The 19,031-nt window shown below is 50.0% G+C and overlaps 1 protein-coding gene across 8 annotated transcripts in view; it reads left to right on the forward strand.

Annotated features, from left to right (window-relative positions):
* Nucleotides 1-19,031, forward strand: part of MAP4 (microtubule associated protein 4) — a 141,969-nt gene that overhangs the window by 70,299 nt on the left and 52,639 nt on the right. For 6 of the 8 annotated variants that reach the window (XM_032182997.1, XM_032182994.1, XM_032183002.1 and 3 more), the window contains exons 5-9: nt 12,562-12,693; nt 15,466-15,576; nt 16,161-16,289; nt 16,880-16,954; nt 18,285-18,425. In XM_032182997.1, coding sequence (XP_032038888.1) covers nt 12,562-12,693; nt 15,466-15,576; nt 16,161-16,289; nt 16,880-16,954; nt 18,285-18,425 — 588 coding nt within the window. The remainder of the gene's footprint in view (nt 1-12,561; nt 12,694-15,465; nt 15,577-16,160; nt 16,290-16,879; nt 16,955-18,284; nt 18,426-19,031) is intronic. The other 2 variants (XM_032182999.1, XM_032183000.1) reach the window with 1 other exon arrangement.

Consider the following 19,031-nt stretch of genomic DNA (forward strand, 5'->3'; position numbering starts at 1 on the left):
GAGGTTACGCGACGGCGAGCCCAGGGCAGCGCCTCGTGTCCCGGGATGTTCCCACGTCACGTCCCAGAGCTGCCCGGTGCCATTGAGATGCTGAAGCAATCATTAATAATCTTGAAGTACATCTTTTAATTTAATAGCACTACAAAGTGAGCGTGAGCCTGGAAGAGTGTTTTCGGGTAATCAGATCCAGATCCCAGCCACTGCAGGGAGGGGAGATGCGCCTGGCTGGGCTCGGCTCCTTTCGCTGCCTCCCTTCCCTGCTGCTTACCGAGAAAGCTTCTTCTCATTCCATGCTAAATATACTCTGGAAATGACACGAGCAGTTGTTCTGGTGCAAATTCTGGCTTGGAGTCTGGGGAAACACTTCGGGGAGGTGCTCCCTAGCAATTTCCCCTGTAAATTTATGGAGAAAGATCTGTTCCCTCTTCCATACATATATATATATATATTTTTTTTTTTTTTCTAAAATAAACTGAATTCTTGCTCTTTTCTTCATGCTATTCAGAACAGTTTTAATATCCACAGTCCGTCTTTCAGCCCCAGATCCCCATTCCCAGTCTGTCCCAGGCTGCTGGATGCGTGATGTGTTGTGCAGAAGTCTTGCTGTTGTCTTACGGGCGCCAGTGCTCCTGTTCTCTGCCATCCCCTCCCTGTTGGGCTCCTTCATTCTCTCGTCTCTTTTCATCACACAGCTTCGTCTCTCTGTATTTGATTTGTGACCTCAGCCTGTTTCTCCTTGAAACCCCTGATCACAGCATAAATTCCTGCTAGGTCCTGGCATGACCTTGAATTTCGTAACATCAGACTTTCTCATGCCTCCCGTTCCGATAACCAAAATCCCCAACTCCTTCTGGATGGCACCCTGACACTGCTGACTTTATCTTTTAAACTCATTTCTTCAGCACCCTTTCTAAGATTATAATAAAAGATGTTACATGTGACTTATCCTAGATCGTCACCCTTCATACTCTAGTGTCTAGTTGTGCTCCTCCAGCAAGACACTTCTCCTCTTGACATCGCCGAGCCACTTGTCATTTGGCCAATTCTTTATTTACCTTTATGTTATTTCCTCGTGTCTCCAGTTTCCCTAACATTTCCCCTGGCTACAGATAAAAATATTTTGCTTTCAGCTAAGTCGAGTCTTGCCTACTTACTTTGTCTCGAAAATCTGTTCTGTTCAATCTGTTGCATTAGCGGCGTTCTGGTTTTCAGCGATGCGAACAGCTTGTCTTTCAAAATGTCACTCACACGAAAACACTCGGGTAAGGTTTTAGGGAGCGATCGGTGTCTTCATCTCACAACCATAACGACCGGCTCCGCTGAAGTAGCAGGGAACCAGGAATGGGTTCTTCGGTGGGAGATCCACATGGGAGTCGCCCCGTTTGGTAGCTTGGAGTTGGTGAAGGTTTGGTGCCAGCTGCCCAGACCGAGGGGAAGAAATGCATTAAACAGAGACGTGCTGTAAACTGGCCGTGGTTTCACGTACTGGCAATGCTACAGCTCACCTGGCACAGCTCAGCACCGCTCCGAGAAGGACCTTCAGCCTCACGAGGTTTAATTCTGAAAGGCAGAGCATTTGATAACACTAAATGTGAGCACACTGTGAGGCTCACAGCTGATGTGTGCCTGAAAGGTCCGCTGGGACTTCTGCAAGGGCCAAAGAACGTGCAGGAAAGCAAACGCGTACCGAGACAGTTTCCGTCTAATATTGGTCTCTGCTCCTTTCTGCACTGTGGCAGTTCTCGTTTTTGGAATCCGTCTTTGAGTCAGCCAGAGAATTCAAGTTTTTGGAAGTGCTGCCGCCGTCTCCGCTGCTGAGTGAGCTTCTCCTGTCGCTGCTGTAGCGAAACTGCTGGAGAGAGGGCAGCGGGTGCACCGCCGCGTTGAACACAGGATTCGATGCAAATTCTGTGTCTCAAGCCATCCCTCCAAAAACGCTGGGGGTGATACGAGTTTTTTTCTTTTTTCCTCTTTTTTCCTCCGCTTGGGAGTCACCTCCTGCCTACCTGCCTGCAACAGGCTGGGGGTTTCTGCCTCCCAGGGGTGCAGCGGGTGCAGCGAGCACCCTGCTTAGCAGCTCTCCATAGGTGCACGCTGCACCCCCGGGGCCGCGCCGCGCGGCGCAGCCGCTGAGCTGCGTCCCAAGGTCACACCGTGCGCTCCTGTGTTTTTCCTAAAACGCAAACAAACCCGAAGCCGTGTCTGCCCTGACTGCAGCAGTGCCCCGCAGGGCCTTCACTGCGGCTGGAGCTTCGCAGGCCACCGAAGCCTCCTGACAACCCTGGTGCTGTCCACTCTACTTACCGTCAGCCCCGCGGCAGCGCTGTCGCTCCCGCGCTGGCTCCGTGCCTCAGCCCTGACCCCACCGCGTTCATCTAGGTGAGGCAATTCAGTATTAGAGCAGAGATCTGTGTAATGTGTTTGTTTTTTTTTTTCTTTACATCGTGGACCTGCGGTGTGCAGGCAGCAGCTACGCCGTGGCCACCAGCCCCAGCAGCCCGTGGTGAGATGCTCCCCGCACACCCCGCTGCGCGCCGTCTCGGGTGGCTTGTCCGCACGCATCAAAACACTCTGCAGGTCAGATGCACGGAGAGGAGGCAGCACTGACAAGGTTTACTTAGCACTGCAGAGCACCACTAACGTCTTTGTGAGGATCCAGAGAATTCCTAGAAGCCTGGGTGACTTTCACAGGGCTGCAAATTACGGAGATTTCAAAGGAGCAGCGACGGCGTCTCATTTGTCTCATTCTCTAGGCAGCAGCTTCCTGAATAAGTAGCTATAGGATTGGAGCTTCTCCCAGTATTATGTAAATGGCTTCATGCTTTGATGTCCCTCGTGTCATTAGTTTGACACTAGCTGGAATTAATGGCCCTAAAACTCTATTACAAACGTGGCAGATTTCTCTTGACTGCTCCCGATTCCTCGTGCGAGCTCGCTGCTCTTGCCATGGGATTTTAAAAGCGGAAAGTAGGTCACCGCGATGTGTGTGAACACGGGCTGGGAAACAGGCTATAATCGCAGCATTAAACAAACATGACTGTCGTGCTGAAGGGAAATTTTCTATTTTAAGCGCTTCTTTCCATTATCGCCATCTCATTCTGCAGAGGAAGCATATGGGGACTTCTGCGGGCATGCACCCGCAGATGGGATCCGGGAAGATGCGCGCTGTACGTGTGCACAGATACCTACACACATGCATGTAGGTTAGCTGCGTGTCCAGGAGGGACAATAAATATCTCAATAAATATCTGTATGGTCACTCCTGAACGGGCCCGAGGACGGCTCCTCTGCACCTCGTGCGGAGCAGGCGGGGAAGGAGGGAAAGCAGTGAGATATGTAGGTCAGAAGAAGCGACGCGCCTTGAAGCTGAGCAGCAATCAAACGCTGATGGGTGTGGGGCTGGAATTATTGATGTCGTGTGGACCTGAAGCAGTGTTATATTAATTTTTCGGAGCTCCTGGAGCCCATACATGTTTGCCATGCGATCCTGCTGCCCGCGGCTTCCCTGCCAGCACGTCGGGGCATCTGGCTTTGGTGATAAGTGCTGGCCTCGGAGCCGGGAGTATCTGAACTAAATTGTTTGGATTTTTCTGCTAGGGGAAGGGCTACCAAGGGAGCTGCTGCCGTGTCTGCTGCATGGTTTTGCTTATGAGAGCCGAAGGAAGATAAGGATGGGAGATAGGTTGGGAGGCAAATAACTGGGATGGAACCGGCTATATTTAGGCAAGGAGAGGTATGAGCGGCAGGGCGGTGAGCTTAAGGTTGTCTTGACAGATAACTCTCCAGGTAAATCTGTTGGAAAAATGCAAAGAAAAATGCAAAACCGAAGGGAAATTATTTGTGTATAGGCAAAGCATTCATAGACTCCTGCTAACATGGCTGTGTCGGGAGCTCTGGAAAGGGTCAGGAGAAAGCAGAGACCTGAATTATTATTTTTTTTTAGCTAGGATGTAAAGCTCGAGTTGTAAGAACTGTACAGATAAAGGTACAGAGTGATTTATTGCCACTGAAGCACGAGTCAAAAAGAAGGGGCTTTCTGATCTCGTAGGAACAAACCAAAGAAACACCCCCTGCCAAACAGACGGAGGAGAAAACACTGCCAAAAGGCTGCAGAACTCAGACCCGTGTCTGCTGCAGTCCTGGTTTATGTTCTTTGCCCTGGTGAGCAGTACAGACCTCTGTGGGATGGGGGGGGGAAGGTTCAAGCATGTTTAAATCCGGGGCGTGCGCTGTGTTCGTGGGGCTGGGGGCCCAGCGAGGGCAGGGGCTACATTAAATTCCCGAGAAGACATCAGGACGAAGGAATCAACCCGTTCACAGCCACCTGGAGAACAGCGGGGTGAGGAACAGGCTCTGGAGATGGTCCCTGGAGCTGCTTCTCTTCCACAAGGCAGCAGATGGGACGGGGCGCAGCACGGAGCCGGTGAGGGGGCTGCAGATGGTGAGTTTGGGGTCGTGGAGACCTCATGGAGAGATCTGGGGCCGTCCTGTGCCCTCCCGAGCTGGGAACCAGCTCTCCAAGTGCCCCTTAGTGGGAGCTTTCAAGGAGCTGGCTGGACACTTTGGGTACAGTTTTATGGACCTCGTTGTGTTTGCACACACCGACTTCCACAAGGGTACGCTTGCAGATGATGCTCCTCCAGTAGTGCTGTAAGTGCTTTTTTAAGTTTTAATTCTCTTCACTGGCCCCGATTGCGTTTGAAGAAAGCATTTAGCAGAAGAACACCTGGAAGCTGTCAGGAGAGAGCCCGGGATGATGGATCTCAGCGCAGGACGGCTCGGCAGAGGCTGTTATTCTGCTCCAGTTGCTGTGCTGGCGGGGGCAGCTCTGCCCGCTGGCTGCCGAGCAGGCAAAGGCAAGACTTTGGGGACGTGGGGAACGCCTGATGTTTAACCGACTCCTTAAAGACATCTCAGAGAACGTTTTTTTTTATGAAGAGTGGAAATGGATCAGTCTCTCTGGGATAAGAGGAGGTCTTGTGCTGGTAATGACTGATCTGAAAGGTGAAGAAACACCGTGTCCAGCGGAGGAGGTGTTTGCAGCCGTGTTTTCAGACCGTTTGGGTACGTGTCACCTGGTCCCAGTGCAGACAGGTAAAGCTTAGAGCAAGTTGAGTTCCTCGAGCCACGTTACCGAGTCACCATCGGGTGGTAGGTAAGGGATGGTTTCCTTAAAACCTCGCTGCCTTTTTATATCTCAGCTATTTCTTAAGCGTGTTCTCTGCACTGGGGCTTTCTGGGGCCGGGCAGGGAGCACCGTGCTTCAAAAGCCCCAGTCCCTGGGCAACCTGTTCTCCACCCCAGAAGGAGGAGATGCCCTGCTCTCAGCTCACACCTCTGCTCGATGCACAGATCCTGCTCGCTTGTAGGGCTCGTGGGTCGTGCAGCTGGGGCTTGGTGCGTCTCTTCTGGTAGCATTTTTCTCACCCTTTCCCACCTCCATCCCCAAGAGGCGTAGGGGACACCTACAGCTCTGTTAGGAGACCAGATAAAATGCCCTGGAAGAAAAGGACTCCCAAAACCTGCCTTGGGAGGAAAGGAAAGCAAAGCCCTTACCCCCAGCGGGGTTGCAGTCCGTGCCTTTGTGGTTGAAAGAGTTGAGCGCTGAGGTTCAGCACCGACCTTCGCTGAGCAGATCCTCAGGTGCGATCCTTGCTGCTGCTTCCCCTGCTCTCAAAGGCTTCTGCTCTGAAACCCTGAGTTTCTCAGGCTCCCCTTTGGCAGCAGCTGGGTTTGGGCAGGTCTCTGCATCCCCCGGGAGCCCTTGGATCCCTCACTGCGAGGCTTTTGCCTCAAAATTTTGCGTTATTCAAGCTCATAAGCTTTAGGCAAAGCTGCCTGGTGAGGCCTCGTAAGGACTCTGGAATTAGGAGGCTGGAAGGTGGGAGTGTTTCCGCTGACTCAGGCTTGGGTTTGTTCCCTTGGGGTTTCTGTGTGGATACATCTTTTATGTTGTCTGCATCTTGTGCTACGCCTACTGACCACGTTCGTGTTCTTTGCACGGCGTTGGGTTCAAATACTCGCTGCCAGGATCTGCAGAAAGCCCTCAGCTTTCGGAAGGAACCCCAGGTGAAATAATCAAACTGGTTTAGCTGTGTCACTTGGCTCTCCAAAATCTCACGTAAAAAAAAAAAAAAAAAAAAGGATAGCAGAGTAAAAATACTCAACCATGCTCCAAGGACCTGGTTTTCAGAGACAGGGTGACACAGGGGGTGTTCCTGCAACCCTCCTCTGCCTTCACTTTATGGGGAGAAAGTCTCTGAAATGCAGCGATTGTGTTTGCGTGCGCCTGTGACAACGCTGTGGAAATCAGCCTCCTTAGAGGCTTTTGTACAAAAACAGGACTTTTGTTATAAAAAACCCGTGGGATCTGCCCGTGAGCAGATGGTCTCTTGTGGGCCAGGTATCTCGCTCAGAAAGAAGTGGCTGTTCAGGACCCTGATAATTGCTTTTTCCTCCCCGAATCAGTCCACGCAGGGTGTCGGTGCTGCCCTCCCAGGTGCCTCGCTGGGGAATCCTTCCTCTCCTCCTCAGGCCGATCACCTTCACTCCTGGGGACAAAGAAAATGCTGATCCACTGTGGGAAGAGGAGGCTTTGGGTTTGGGCACATCCCTCGTTTCCCTTCCAGTTTGGAGGCCGGGCACTCGAGGAAGCCCCGGCAGCGCTCCTGGGGCACCTGGAGAGCGGAGCCGGGGGAAGGCGCGCGGCGTCCGGAGCTGCCAGCGAGCTGCCAGCCTGCTCCGCTAACACGGGAGATGCGATAACAAATTACTCACTTCCTGAGCAGCTGACATTCCCCGCGGGAAGCAGGAGCCGGAGAACAAATAGCGCCGGCAGAGCAATTAGAGCCGAGGGTGGGAGGTGTGCGTCGTGCGGGCGCTGCTGAAGGAGCCTCTCTCCGAGGAGGAGGAGGAAGGAACGAAGCTCCACAATGAGCTGCAACAAATGCATTTTTTTTTTCCTTCTTTCAGATTCTTTTTTTTTAAAAAAGGTTCAGTGAAAAACGTGTGCTGAACTTCCAAGTTACTGACTTCGCATCTTTTAAGCCGGGAGGTGCCGGCTCTGGCAGTCACGCACCGAGCGTTTTTGGCATTCGGGGTTATACAACAGCAGGAAATCTCCGAAGGAAAGCAATAAAATGTTTCTTGAATTGTCGGCACCGTCTGAAATGCCCTGCAGTTTCTGGTGGACCTTTTATCATCTCCTGATCTTTCCCCATCCAGTTCGGTGGTGGATTTTCATTTACTTCTCACTGAACCAAATCAGCTAGATTTGGTTTTAGTGTTAGCTCCTGGTAGGTCAGCCTTTATCTTTTTTTGCAAGGACAGAATTTTTTCACTCCAAAAGCAACATCTGAACAGCGTGCAGGACTTACGAGCCTGGGAGACACCTCTGCCATCTGACATCCAGCCCCTCTGCTCAAACAGGGAGGCCGGGGGAGGTTGCTCGGGGCTCCGTCCTGATGGATTTTGAGCCATCTCCAGGGATGGAGACTCCCCAGCCTCTCTGGGCACCCTGTGTGCTCTTTGGCTTGCCTCACAGTCTGATTTAAAAGTCAAAAATCAGTGGAGCTGCCTGTGTGTCAGCTTGGCAAGAGGAAAAGCAGTGGGCAGAAAGTAGCCAGCTTGGTGGCAAGGCGATGTTTTGCTTTCCAGAATAATGAAAGCGCTGATGAAATATTGAGGAGCTGTCCCTGCAAGGTGCTGCCCGTTGCTGCATTCCCTTTAGGGCCAGGATTTGGTGCCTTTACCCTATAAATAACGCATTAGTGTCACCGGCAAGGGAAGGGGGAGACCCCAGACCTCTGGGCCTCCTGCTTGTTCCCAAAACCCTTCCAGCAGCACCTGTCAGACCCCGCAGCCTTTTTGTGTGTTTTGTTATCACCAGGAGCGTCCCATGGTGCGTGGGTTATTGTGCCAGCACTGGGATTTCTCTTGGTCCTAGCAGTTGATTTCAGCAAGCTTGGCATCTGTGTAGGATGCTGAACCAGCGCGGCGAGCTGGGCAAATTAGCTTTGGGATCAGCTATAGGAACGAAGCTCTTAAGCTCCTCTTGCCCTGTTTGCTTGGCGTGGCGCTGGCAGGGGCACCCCGTGGCCGCAGCCTCATTAACTTTGCAGATCCTTAACCTCCAGCCGGGGAGCTGCTGGGTGACCTCCCGAGATTAGCGGCTCCTCCAGCAAAAAAAAGGCTTTGTGGTGGTAATCCCCTATAAAAGAGAGCTCCTTGGCTGCAGGTTGGCTGGGTGATTCCTGGCAGCCCTTGGGCACGGAGCTTCGAGCCCAGCACCCGGGGGCTCGCCAGGAGCGCGGTTCTGTACGGATCAGCCTCGGGGCTGGGTTGTGTGGCCGTGTGGTGCTGGCAGACGCCGAGACCAACCAAGTGACACCGGCAGCAGCTTTGCTGAACGCTCCGACTCCTCCAGGACCAGCAGTGGGATCAGTGCAGGGAGAGCGCTACGTGCATGGGCTCCTTATTCTTACTCTCAGAGGCCAGCTCGCTCTGTAAGTACTCCGTAAGGGTGAATCTTCTTGAAATGAGGCTTTGCGAGCTGTGCTCCTGCGTCGGTTTCTGCATGGTTGTACCTGGGTTTTCAGCTACGAGCAAAGCTTTAATACCCAAGAAATTACAGCTTGTGGGATCTGTCACGTTCATGTTTAGCTTTGAGTACATTTTTTGCTGCCAGTGGGTGTTCCTAGCACCTCGGGAGTGGTCCTTGGAAGAGTTGGGCTGCTTGGTTGTGTTTGTTTGGGCTCTTCCCAGAAGCTCACGTGCACACTGTGGTTTTCAGGAGGGTCTGCTGGGTGTGGAACTGGAAATCCTCTTTTCTGCAGCCCTTGGACCCCTGTTTCTGCGATCGCCTTTCTCGTGTTCGGCCAGGCGGGCAGAAACGAGGAGGAGCTGAGGATGGGGACGGGGTGGGGATGGATCAGGTGGACGTGTCTGCTTTTAGCTGCACAGCGAGTGGTGCCAAAACCTGCTGTGACTAGGAGCAGAGAGGGGTTGTTGCTGTGCCTGGTTGGCTGCTGAGCAGCCTCACAGGGTGGGCACTGCCCTCGTCCCGTGCCCGTGGCTGCCTTCAGCACTGGTACATGGGCTTGATGCCATCTGATGTCCCTCAGTGCTTCCCTTTACATTTCCCCGTGTCTGCTGTCTTGCTGTCTCATCCCTTTTCCAGCAAGGCCTGTGTTTGAAGGAGGCCCCAGCTCTTCACCTGAGGGCAGAAGCACAGCCTGCCCATCGACACAAAGCACAAACCAACCCAACCAGCAACCAAGAACCCGACCAAACAGAGGAAGCTAAGGCAGTTTGACTTCCAACAGACCCGTTGTGACCCTCGTGTTGCAGGCTGTGTCGGTGCCAGGCAGGTGATACCCTGGTGGGGACAGGCTTACCACAGCCACTGGGTGCTCCACCAGCGTGCCATGCAGTCGAGCAGACTTAGCAGGCCCCAGTCCGAAAAGCCAGTTACAGTCCTCTTAGAGAAAGTCAGTGTCAAATTGCCGTTGGGCTCCCAGGTCCCTTCCTCACGCCGTTTTTCTGCTTTTTGTTGGTTTTGTAAGAGAAAGGAACGACAGCTCCTGTCCTGAGCAATGTCCAGCAGAATGCAATTAACCCCCTTGCTATCGTATCCCACACCCATATAAATAATGGTGCGTCCTGACACGTGGAGGGACACTTTCTCTTCCAAACACTTTGTGAATTCAGTGATCGTTGTCTGTTTTTATACATGATTTCCTCTGCATGCCTGGCATCACCATCCTGTGCCATCCTGTGCCATCCTGTGCCTCCTGTGCCATCCAAAGCTGGCTGGGGATTTGCTCTGCCCTCGCCGCTTGAGCCAGCCGTGCCAAACGTGGCCAGGCAGCAGCAGAACAGCCAAAAGGCACTGGCAGACAAGCAGCGAGCGCTTGCCAAATCAGCTCGGCGTTAGGAAGCCCGTAGCATCTGCAGGAGGTAGGAATAACTCCCCTGACGGTCAGGAATTGGATCTGTTCAGAAACAATTCTTCCTGCTTTTTTTTTTTGGTGGTGTTTACACAGAAACGAGGTGGTAAAAGGTCACCTCCTTAGATATGAGAGCCTGAATTCCCATTCCCCAGCCTTCAGAGCTCTGGAAAGGTGACGAGATAATTCCGTGCCGTTCCGGCACCGTGCCTGCCACGCCTGGTGCCCCACAGCAGGAATTGTCCCACACAAGCTCCTGCCGGTGCTGCTGCCCGAGTCCGCAGTGAGAAACACTCACCCAGTGCCCAGTCCTGGTCACCACGCTGCTGTCCTGTCGCAGGCAGCTCCCAAATTCTCCTGCTTTCCTCGGGAACCTCTACACTCACTGCCCAGGCACGTTCGTGCTGGCGACTCGCAGGCAGCTCATTGTCTGTCACCCAAGGGATGATGTATGGTCGACCTCTTGGGCTCCGTTATATGACAGCAAAGAGACCCAACCACCTTCTTCCTTATTTTTTTTTCACAATCCCTTTGTTTTATTATTATTAGAATTTTTACAGCCTCTCCGTGTCTTTCCGTTCAACCTTGCCATGAATTCTCCCTGACCAGCTGCTACTGCAGACTTCTAGAAGAGGTGCTGCTTGGCTTTTTTATTATGATTTTTTAACAGATCAGCATTGTATATTTTTATTATTTCCTCTATTCTCTTACTTCCGTGTGCTAACATTGTTTTTGCTGTTATTAACTGCAGTTTTGCACTGAATTAGGGGGCTTTTGGAGGGATCTCTTCCTCTGCATGTAACCAGTGTCCTCTCCTGAGCTGCAGCTTTGCAAGCAAAGGGAGAAGCAGTGAAAGCACACAGAGCTGTACTGAAAAGAGGGTGTAAAATATTGCATTAGGTGATGAGGGGAGGAGTTTGTGTATTTTTTCTTTTAATTCCTATCCAGAGGAAACTGGAAATTGCTTTGGCAGTTTGATGGTGTTGACCTGGTAAATTCAGGTCTCCTGAACCCGAGGACTGATCTGAAGAATCAGGAGTCTGGGAGCCTGCTTGGAGCCTTCCCCCCGCATTTATCTTGCTCGAGAACCTCAGGACTTGCGGTCGTGCACAAGAACCAAAACCACCAGATCTGGAAACGTTTTGAACAGCAGCTGAAACAGCCGTGCTTTCTCCAGCAGTGGCTGGTTTGGCAAACACTTCTACTGACCTGAAGCGTAGCTCAGACCTTGCAGGTGCTGGCTCATGCACGGCGAGCTTTTGCGTGCTGTAAATACTGAGAAACCCCTTAAACTGACCCATAACTTCCCTCGTCCTGGCCACTGCCTCTCGCTGCCCCTGCCTCACTGCTCTGTTGGAGCGATTTGAAGGTGAAGCTAGGACAGGATCAGTGGAGGTGTGCGCCCGGTTCCCTGGTATCTGAAGCCACCCCCAGTGCTCAGCCTGTCCACGACTTCATCCCCAGGCATGGCACTGGCAGAAGCGTGGCTGGGGTGATGCAGATGTGTCCATGAAGGCCCAGCATTGAGGAAGAGGAGGAGAAAGAAGAGAAGGAGGAGGAAGAGGAACAGGAGGCAGCAGAGGCTCTCAGCTCGCAGCTGCGCCTCCTTGCTCTGATTCCTACATGTTTCCCAACGTATCATAAGGACATCAGAAAAAGATGATGGCGTATCCCCAATATTCCTCATGACAGCCCAATTTAAACAATTTTACCTCCTCTAGTCTAATTTCTTCTTCGTTTCCATGCATCTTTATTGGGCCATCTGTGGGATGCGACCCTAATAGCCTGGCCCTAGGGCCCAGAGCCCCTGGCACGCACACAGCCGGTGCCAGGCCACGAGGGCTGGCATCCCAGCGTGGGTCTTCCTAACGTGGGCAGCAAAGGAGGATGAATATTTCCCTTGGGAAGGTGGAAGCTGCTGGGCTTCGATGTGCTGTGTGCTTCGGGCCTGTGAACCAGGGGGGATTGGGCTTAAGTGCGAGGTGAAGATACACAGCTAAAGGCCCTCCAGGCACTTGGGGAAAGGTTATTCCCTTAAATGATCCGGAGTTTGCCCTCCTAGTGGAATACAGAGCCAAAAATCTGTATGGGTGCTGCCTGTGTGTGATGCGATCACTTTTATTAATACAGCCAAAGGCAGAGCATCAAACGCGACGCCCGTGCGGGAGAGAAGGGGCCGTGACCTCCCCTCCTCCCCGGTGTGACTGGTGAGTTGTGCTCAGCTTCTGCATCACAGGCGTGACAGCTTCGGGCAGCTCCTCGGGGTTGTTCCTCTTCTTGTGAAAATTCTCCCTAAAGATGAGTGCGAGCGGCTGATGCGAAAGTCCAACATTGGAAAAAAGGCAGCGCCGTGGTGTGCCAGTTCTCTGTCCTTGGTCATATTGATCAGCCTGACCTGGTGTGTAATAAAATGCAGAAAGTCCCGTTGTTCTGTATCATATTTAAGCATTTGCATCAAAGCAGTGGAAAATGAAATAATCACAAATTCTGCTTCGGCTAATTGTTCATGTCACCTCTTGGCCTTTGAATGTCATCATGGGGTAATAAACTCTAAAAGGTTTGGGTTATTGTTGGTTTTTTTTTTTGACTGTGTCATTTTCTTCCCTAATTTCAGTGTTCCCAGGAGAAATCATGGATGAAAAGCTATCCTACAAAGAATTTCTGGATCGCAATGACACCTGGGCGATGGATGACAGGGACCTGTGCTTTGAATCGCAGCCCGTGTTCAAACCCATGGAGATGGCAGGTATGCCCCTGTTACTCCTCCAACTGCTGCACCTGCAGAAAGATACCTTTCACCCCATTTTCTCTCATTTTTGATAAAAAAATATGTGAAATCAATTGCTGGTTTTTGAGGGAACCAAAAACCAGGCTTCCCAGATTGCAACAGGCTATCAGCTCGGGAAGGAGACTGGCTGAAACGAGTCAAAACCTAACTTTTTTGTGATGGTTTTGAACACTGCAGACCTGCTTAGGAAATTATTTTCTTGCTATCTGAATCCTGTATTTGCTAAGAGGTTCCGTGAGAAAATTACGAGCTGTTACAATGGTGAGAAATGATTCACGGAGCAGCTGGAACGAAAGAACCACTGGTTTCTGAAACACAGCTTCTGCCCCCGCCCCATTGCTTTGTTAGGTGGAGAATGGGCTGGTGCTGTAGTTACACTCAATAGCCAGATGATAAAGTAGCTGATTAGGGCAATTTAAATACCTAGCCCATCCTCCCATCTTCTCTTTGCTGAAATGAAGCAGGTCTGTGGGTGATCTGTTGCAGGAAACCACATCTCCTTAGGTTTCACGTCCTTAGAGTATCTCCTGCACCTGCACCTGCCTAAATTACCGTGCATACTGCAGGACCAAGGCATTCCTCGGGACTGCCCTTCCTGGTGCTGAGTAAGCAAGAGGCAGCTTAAAGGGGGATAAATTCCTACATCTGAGAAGTGACAGAGCAGGCGAGCTTTAAGAATGCCAGCAGGAGGGGAAGAAGTGAGCAGCAGTCTCATAAAAGTGTATGGGTTTATTGCATATTTTTATCCAGGCTCTTTGTAGGATAATTTCCCTCCAGAGGTGAGAATTCTTTGGCCACTTGTGTAACTGGTCTCCCAACCAGCACTGCTGTAATTCCTCGTTCCGTGGTGAGAAACATGGCGAGAAGCTCAGTTCAGCTTCTACAGTCCTCTGCTGCTTCCACGCAGCTTAAAAAATGTGTGTTTGAGCCTGCTCCTTGCTCCTTATTGCAAACACCGAGTTAGGGTCTGGTGCTGGGGCTCAGCCCTGTGAAAGCAATGGTTATCAGCAAAATCTTACATATATATTTGTATATATATATCTGTATATATATATCTCACACTATTTGTAATAAAAGACTTGTTTAAAAATGTTGTTATAGCGCAGAGTGAATAAAACTCAAGCACTGCCTCGTTGCTTGTGAGCCTTAAAATGCTGTCAGGCTCTCCATCAGGAGCGTCCCGTGATTCATTACTGTAGCTACAGGTAAATCACTGCACATGAAGAGCTACACCTCTGATCGATCTAAAGTAACATACGTTTGTTAGTTCAGGATCAGCAGCGAACTCGAGCTGTGTCTCTGAGCAGCAGCAGCTGCGAGTGGCCGTGGATGTGAGCTGAGAACTTTTCCAAAGTGTTTTGTCAATCTTACCTCCAGCTGCCTGGAAGAAACCTTCTCAGATCCTTAACATTCGTCTGGCTTCATAATATGACAAACAAGCAGCAAGTTTGGGGCAGGTAGAGAATTATTTCGGACCCAAGGACTGATTCCTTACTGCGCTGGCCGGGTCCCACCCGTGCCGTTCACCTTTCCATGCCCCTCGGCTTGCAGTGCTGGGGGCAGAAGGGCCCCACTCACCTGCTTTAGAGGGGGCTCAGGCCCCCATGGGGATCTGAAGAGGACAAGAAAAGCCCCTCCACGCTCCCTGGACCCTGCAGAGCAGAACCCGGGCAGCCCCCTTGTGCCACATCCAGCAGCTGCTGGCACCGAGGGAAATCCTCAGCATCCCTTTGAGCCTCTCAGTCGGTTTGGGTTGGAATGCTTCTGGGGTTTTGTTGGGTTGGAAAAAGGCAGTGATTTGGTCTTGGTGGTGCTGTCGTAAACAGCTTGGAATTAACATTTTCTAAAATTTACTCTGAAGCAAGACATTGTCTGGGGATCTCAAACAGGCTGAGAGATTTCTGAAAGAATTCGTGGTGCTCACCCAGCGCTGACATTTGGGAGCACAATGAACACTCGCGGCTTTGCTGTCGTCCCCTGAAATAGCATGTCTGGCGAGAGACAACAAGAAGCCTTCAGCTGAATCCCTTTTCATTGTGCTTAACCTGAAGAAATCTGCGTGGTGTCTGCCCATCGGCGTGTGACAGCGGCTTCGGGAGCGTCGAGTCCGTCCCCACCTTCCCGGGAAGCCAGGAGGCAAGGCCAAGGCAGGGATTGATGCCTCCCATCGAAGCCTCCTGTCGCGGGGCTGTGCCCCCCTGGGGATGGACGGGGTGGCTGGCCCAGACTGGCAAGATGTGTGGGAAATCACTGGTCACAAAACCCCCCCGGGGGCTGTAAACCTCAGGACGGTTCGTCTGTGATGGGAGCACCACGGCTCCTTCTCTTCACGTTGCTCTCAGCTGGAGTAAGGCACAGTGGGGTCGTCTTCCCTTCATCTCCTTGTCAGCGAGGCTCTCTGCTCCCTAAGGGATGGGTTTTGGTCAGGAATCCATCTTAAAAACCACAGGAGGAGATGGATTCTTCATACAACTGTTAGCACCTGCATTTCAGGGGATTTTCCCTACCATGCAGTCTGCACAACCGTGTTTTGCTGTTGGGCATAACGTCTAATTAGGGAGGTGTTTGTCCTCGATAAATAGTCTTGAAAGCAGCTCTCCCTTGGAAGTCCTTCGCTCTGCTGCTGCATCACAGCAGTGCTGGTGTTGGGATTATCCCAGCACTGTTTTTAAATAATCCTGTGTATCTTTGACTGTGCGGTAACGCTGGCCTCGTTTTGTGTCCCCTCAGACCCCTTCAGCATGCACCGAGGGGAGAACCTGCCTGATTTGGCCTTTCCTGCTGACATGAAGAACGTGCAGCTCTTCACGGACCACGTTGACACTTCCACAGACATCCATGGTGAGTTCCTCCTCCGCATCTGTCTCTGCTGGTCTTTTTTGGTGTCTTCTCCATTGACCTTCACGTACTGAAAACTATTAAGCTGATAAGTGCACAGACCATACAATCTCTTCACATGATTATGGTTTTTTTTGCCTAAAAGACTTTCTGGTAGCTGCTTCCAAGAGTTGGTTTTTTTTTTTTGTGTGTGTGTTTTTTGTTGGTTTGTTACTTTTTAAGCATATTTAGGCAGAAGGAGATGGGGCATCGTGACAAATTGAGCTGGGGCTGGAGTTAACTCACAGCTCTTGTCTTCATGGCTAAAGACCAAAGCTGCAGGAACTTTTTCCACAAAATGGTCTTCGGTGTTTGGGCTATTGCAGCTTAAGTGGTTATTAATTAGATTTCATGGGAGCAGAAGCAGAAAGCAAAAGGAGAGAAGAAATAAAAATTAATTTGTATGTATTTACTGTCTTGTACCTTGTCGGAAAAAAATAGATGTACAGTTCACAATGCGACTTATAAAGGAGGACTACTTGAGAGAGTTGCTTACAAACTTTGTCTAAAATGACAAATGACTGAAAAATGGCCTTTTGTTTCATTAGCACCACATGGATCCATGATGGTACCTGAACAACCTTTCCTGGGATCCCCCTATTGTCCTGCAGAGGTTCTTGACCCGTCAGCCTTTGTGGGCCTGGATTCAGCTGCAGAATTTCTGCAAGACAACGCAGGTAAGAAACAGATGTTCTGCTCTTGCTGTCTGTCTCACTGTAGGTGGCTTTGAAGGAAATACAGCTGGAAAATCTCGATGTATCAGTCCTGAAGAATCTTGGTGGGGGAGTTAATGCATAAAATGAGTCGAGATTAGAAAATACCCTTTTGGAAACAGCATTTCTCTGATCAATGGGAATGTTCTAAAGATAGTAGGGGATGATTGTGCCACTGAGCAAAGAACCTGCATTGTCAGGTCCCGGGGTAACTCTTATCTGATGCAAGCTTGGACTAGTTATAATCAAGTAGCATTCGTAAAGAGCACTAAGTTACCTGAGAGTGCAGTCAAAACAGCAGCAGAATCAATACCCTGAGCAAAGAAGCAGACATTTCTGCTCAGGAAGAGCAGTCAGGCTTTGGGACGGGTTACCCAGGAAGATGGTGAAGTCCCTGTACCTGGGGGTGTTCAAGGAGAGGTTGGACGTGGTGCTTGGGGACAGGGTTTGGTGGTGACATTGGTGGTAGGGGGTGGTTGGACCTGATGATCTTGGAGGGCTTTTCCAACCCCTGTGATTCTGTTAGTGACAGGACTAAATGTGTTTTCCTGTAGTGCCTGAAGAACATTGGATGGGAGCTCAGCATGATGTGAAGGGACCAGATGCCTCTTTCTTTGTTGAGCCATCAGGTAAAAATAGTTTCGACTTAGTCTGCAGGAACTGTCTAGTTCCTCTCATTCCTAGAGTCTATGAGCAGCAGAAACAGAACTTGTGTCCCCGTCTGCCTTTTCAAGAAACACAAAGCAGTATTGGAGTGAAGTGGGACCTGGCCAAGAGCATTTCTGGTTCTCAAATCAACTTAGAATAAAAAAGCGTGGTTTAAATGTTGCTTAACACACATTTTCAGGTTTAGTGTTGTCAGGGATGGGGGGAACCCTGCGTTATGCAGACCGTTTACCTTTGTATTTAGGGTGACAAATTTATACAGTTCCAAGCCCAACTCTTAGTATAAACTAGTGGTGTGCCCTTTTGGGGCATATAGCTGGACTTTAACCCTCTGAAAGCATGGGGTTAAGCATGCCCTTCCGTGGGCTGTGGGGACTTAAAGTTGCAGATGTGCACAAAATAACCCTGGTAGCAGCAAGCTTGGTGGATTCCAGACTACATCTCTGTTCTGTGCTTCTCGTGGACCAATGAGGGTACCGTGGATTCCAGCTGGGGTATCTGTTCAAGCATTACTTGACCCTAAAATAATAAATAGAATAAATAAAATTTACTCTAGAAAAGAAAGTCTGTAAAACTGGAACTTTACTACTTTCAAGAGCCCTAGTCTTTGAACACACTCGAGTCAAATCTGCTGACTTGAATAATCTGTCAGAGTGCTCATGTTTACTCCTTCCAAGGACCAGTACAGCTGAGGGAACCAATAAAAATAATTCTGGCTCTTGGGTAATCAACAGAATTTTAAATTAAATTCTAATTGCAAACCTATATACTCTGCCCAATTCTCTTTAGACTATGGCTACAGTTAAAGCATTGAAGCTCCACTGAGGAGGACACGTTTGCACTGCAGCTGCCTGTATATTACGATATTTCACCTGCAATGGGATCTTTATTGCTGATTTTGGTGAACGAGCCAGGAAGAGAGCAGTTTAACACCAATTGTGGGTAGATGGGGTGTTTGGAGCTCAGGGCTCCACCTAGGTTTCAGGGTAGAGCAGGGATGCTTTGTAGCTGAACATTCCTCGAGTTTCTTACAGCAATTGCTTCCCTAAGGACACAAAGTGTTTTCTTAGGCATTGCACAAGTCATTTTTCTGAAAAAGACCCTGCAAACAGGCTCTGGTCCTGTCCTACCTGACTGTGTTGCTGCAGTGGGTGAGCTCACTCATCACACTGCAGGCAGCACGGAGCAGGCAGCGCCTTGAGAGGGTGATTCAAATCTTGGCAAGTCCAGAAGATAAAGCTGTTTGCTGAGATCTTTCCGAGTGCTTAATCAAACTTCATTTTCTGTGCCCAGTGCCCCCCACAGTGACTGAAGCAAAAAAGCCAAATTTGCCAGAAAGCCCGGCAGCAGTGACTCCTGATTTTGTTCCTACTGCAATAACAGCATCCCCAGAAGGGGCTGAAGCTACTGATGCATCAAAAGGTGACACATCAGGTAAAGCTGCCCTTGTCTCATGACTGGTGCTGGTTTTCAACCTGTCATGAGCAAGCTGTAGTAGTGGAAAGATATGTGATGGACTCCTCTGAAAACAAAACAGCAAAGTATTAATCTCCATCAGAACTAAAGGTTTAAATAGGTTGTGTTGGTGAGAAAGAGCAAGACTTTTCAACTCTGCTGTCACAGTCCAGTAACAGACATAATGATTCGTAAAGAATCAAAATTTCTCCAAGTTTCACCTCCTGACAGTGTTAGGGTGTGTCAAGAACATGGTTATGCCATGGGTCTCCTGCTGTCTATAAACACCTTAAAGCTCTCTGTTTTAAGAAGAGAAAAAGTGACTTTAAAACAGAGTTTTTGACTTATTTATAGACAGCAGGAGATTCACAGTACATAATTATTTCTTCAACATCTTATCCTTCTGTAAAATCAAGATCCTTAAAAAAAAACAAACAAAAACCACTTGGTTTTGTTTGGTGGAGCATTGGTTCTATCTAAATACATCCTGAAGCACAGTTTTGAAAGGGATTTTTTACCATTTTCCCAATTTCTTTCATTTTTCGGTTTATTACATATCTTTTAAACATATTTCCCACTGTTTGG

The sequence above is a fragment of the Aythya fuligula genome, chromosome 2 (assembly GCF_009819795.1).
Source record: "Aythya fuligula isolate bAytFul2 chromosome 2, bAytFul2.pri, whole genome shotgun sequence".
Lineage (NCBI taxonomy): Eukaryota > Metazoa > Chordata > Aves > Anseriformes > Anatidae > Aythya > Aythya fuligula.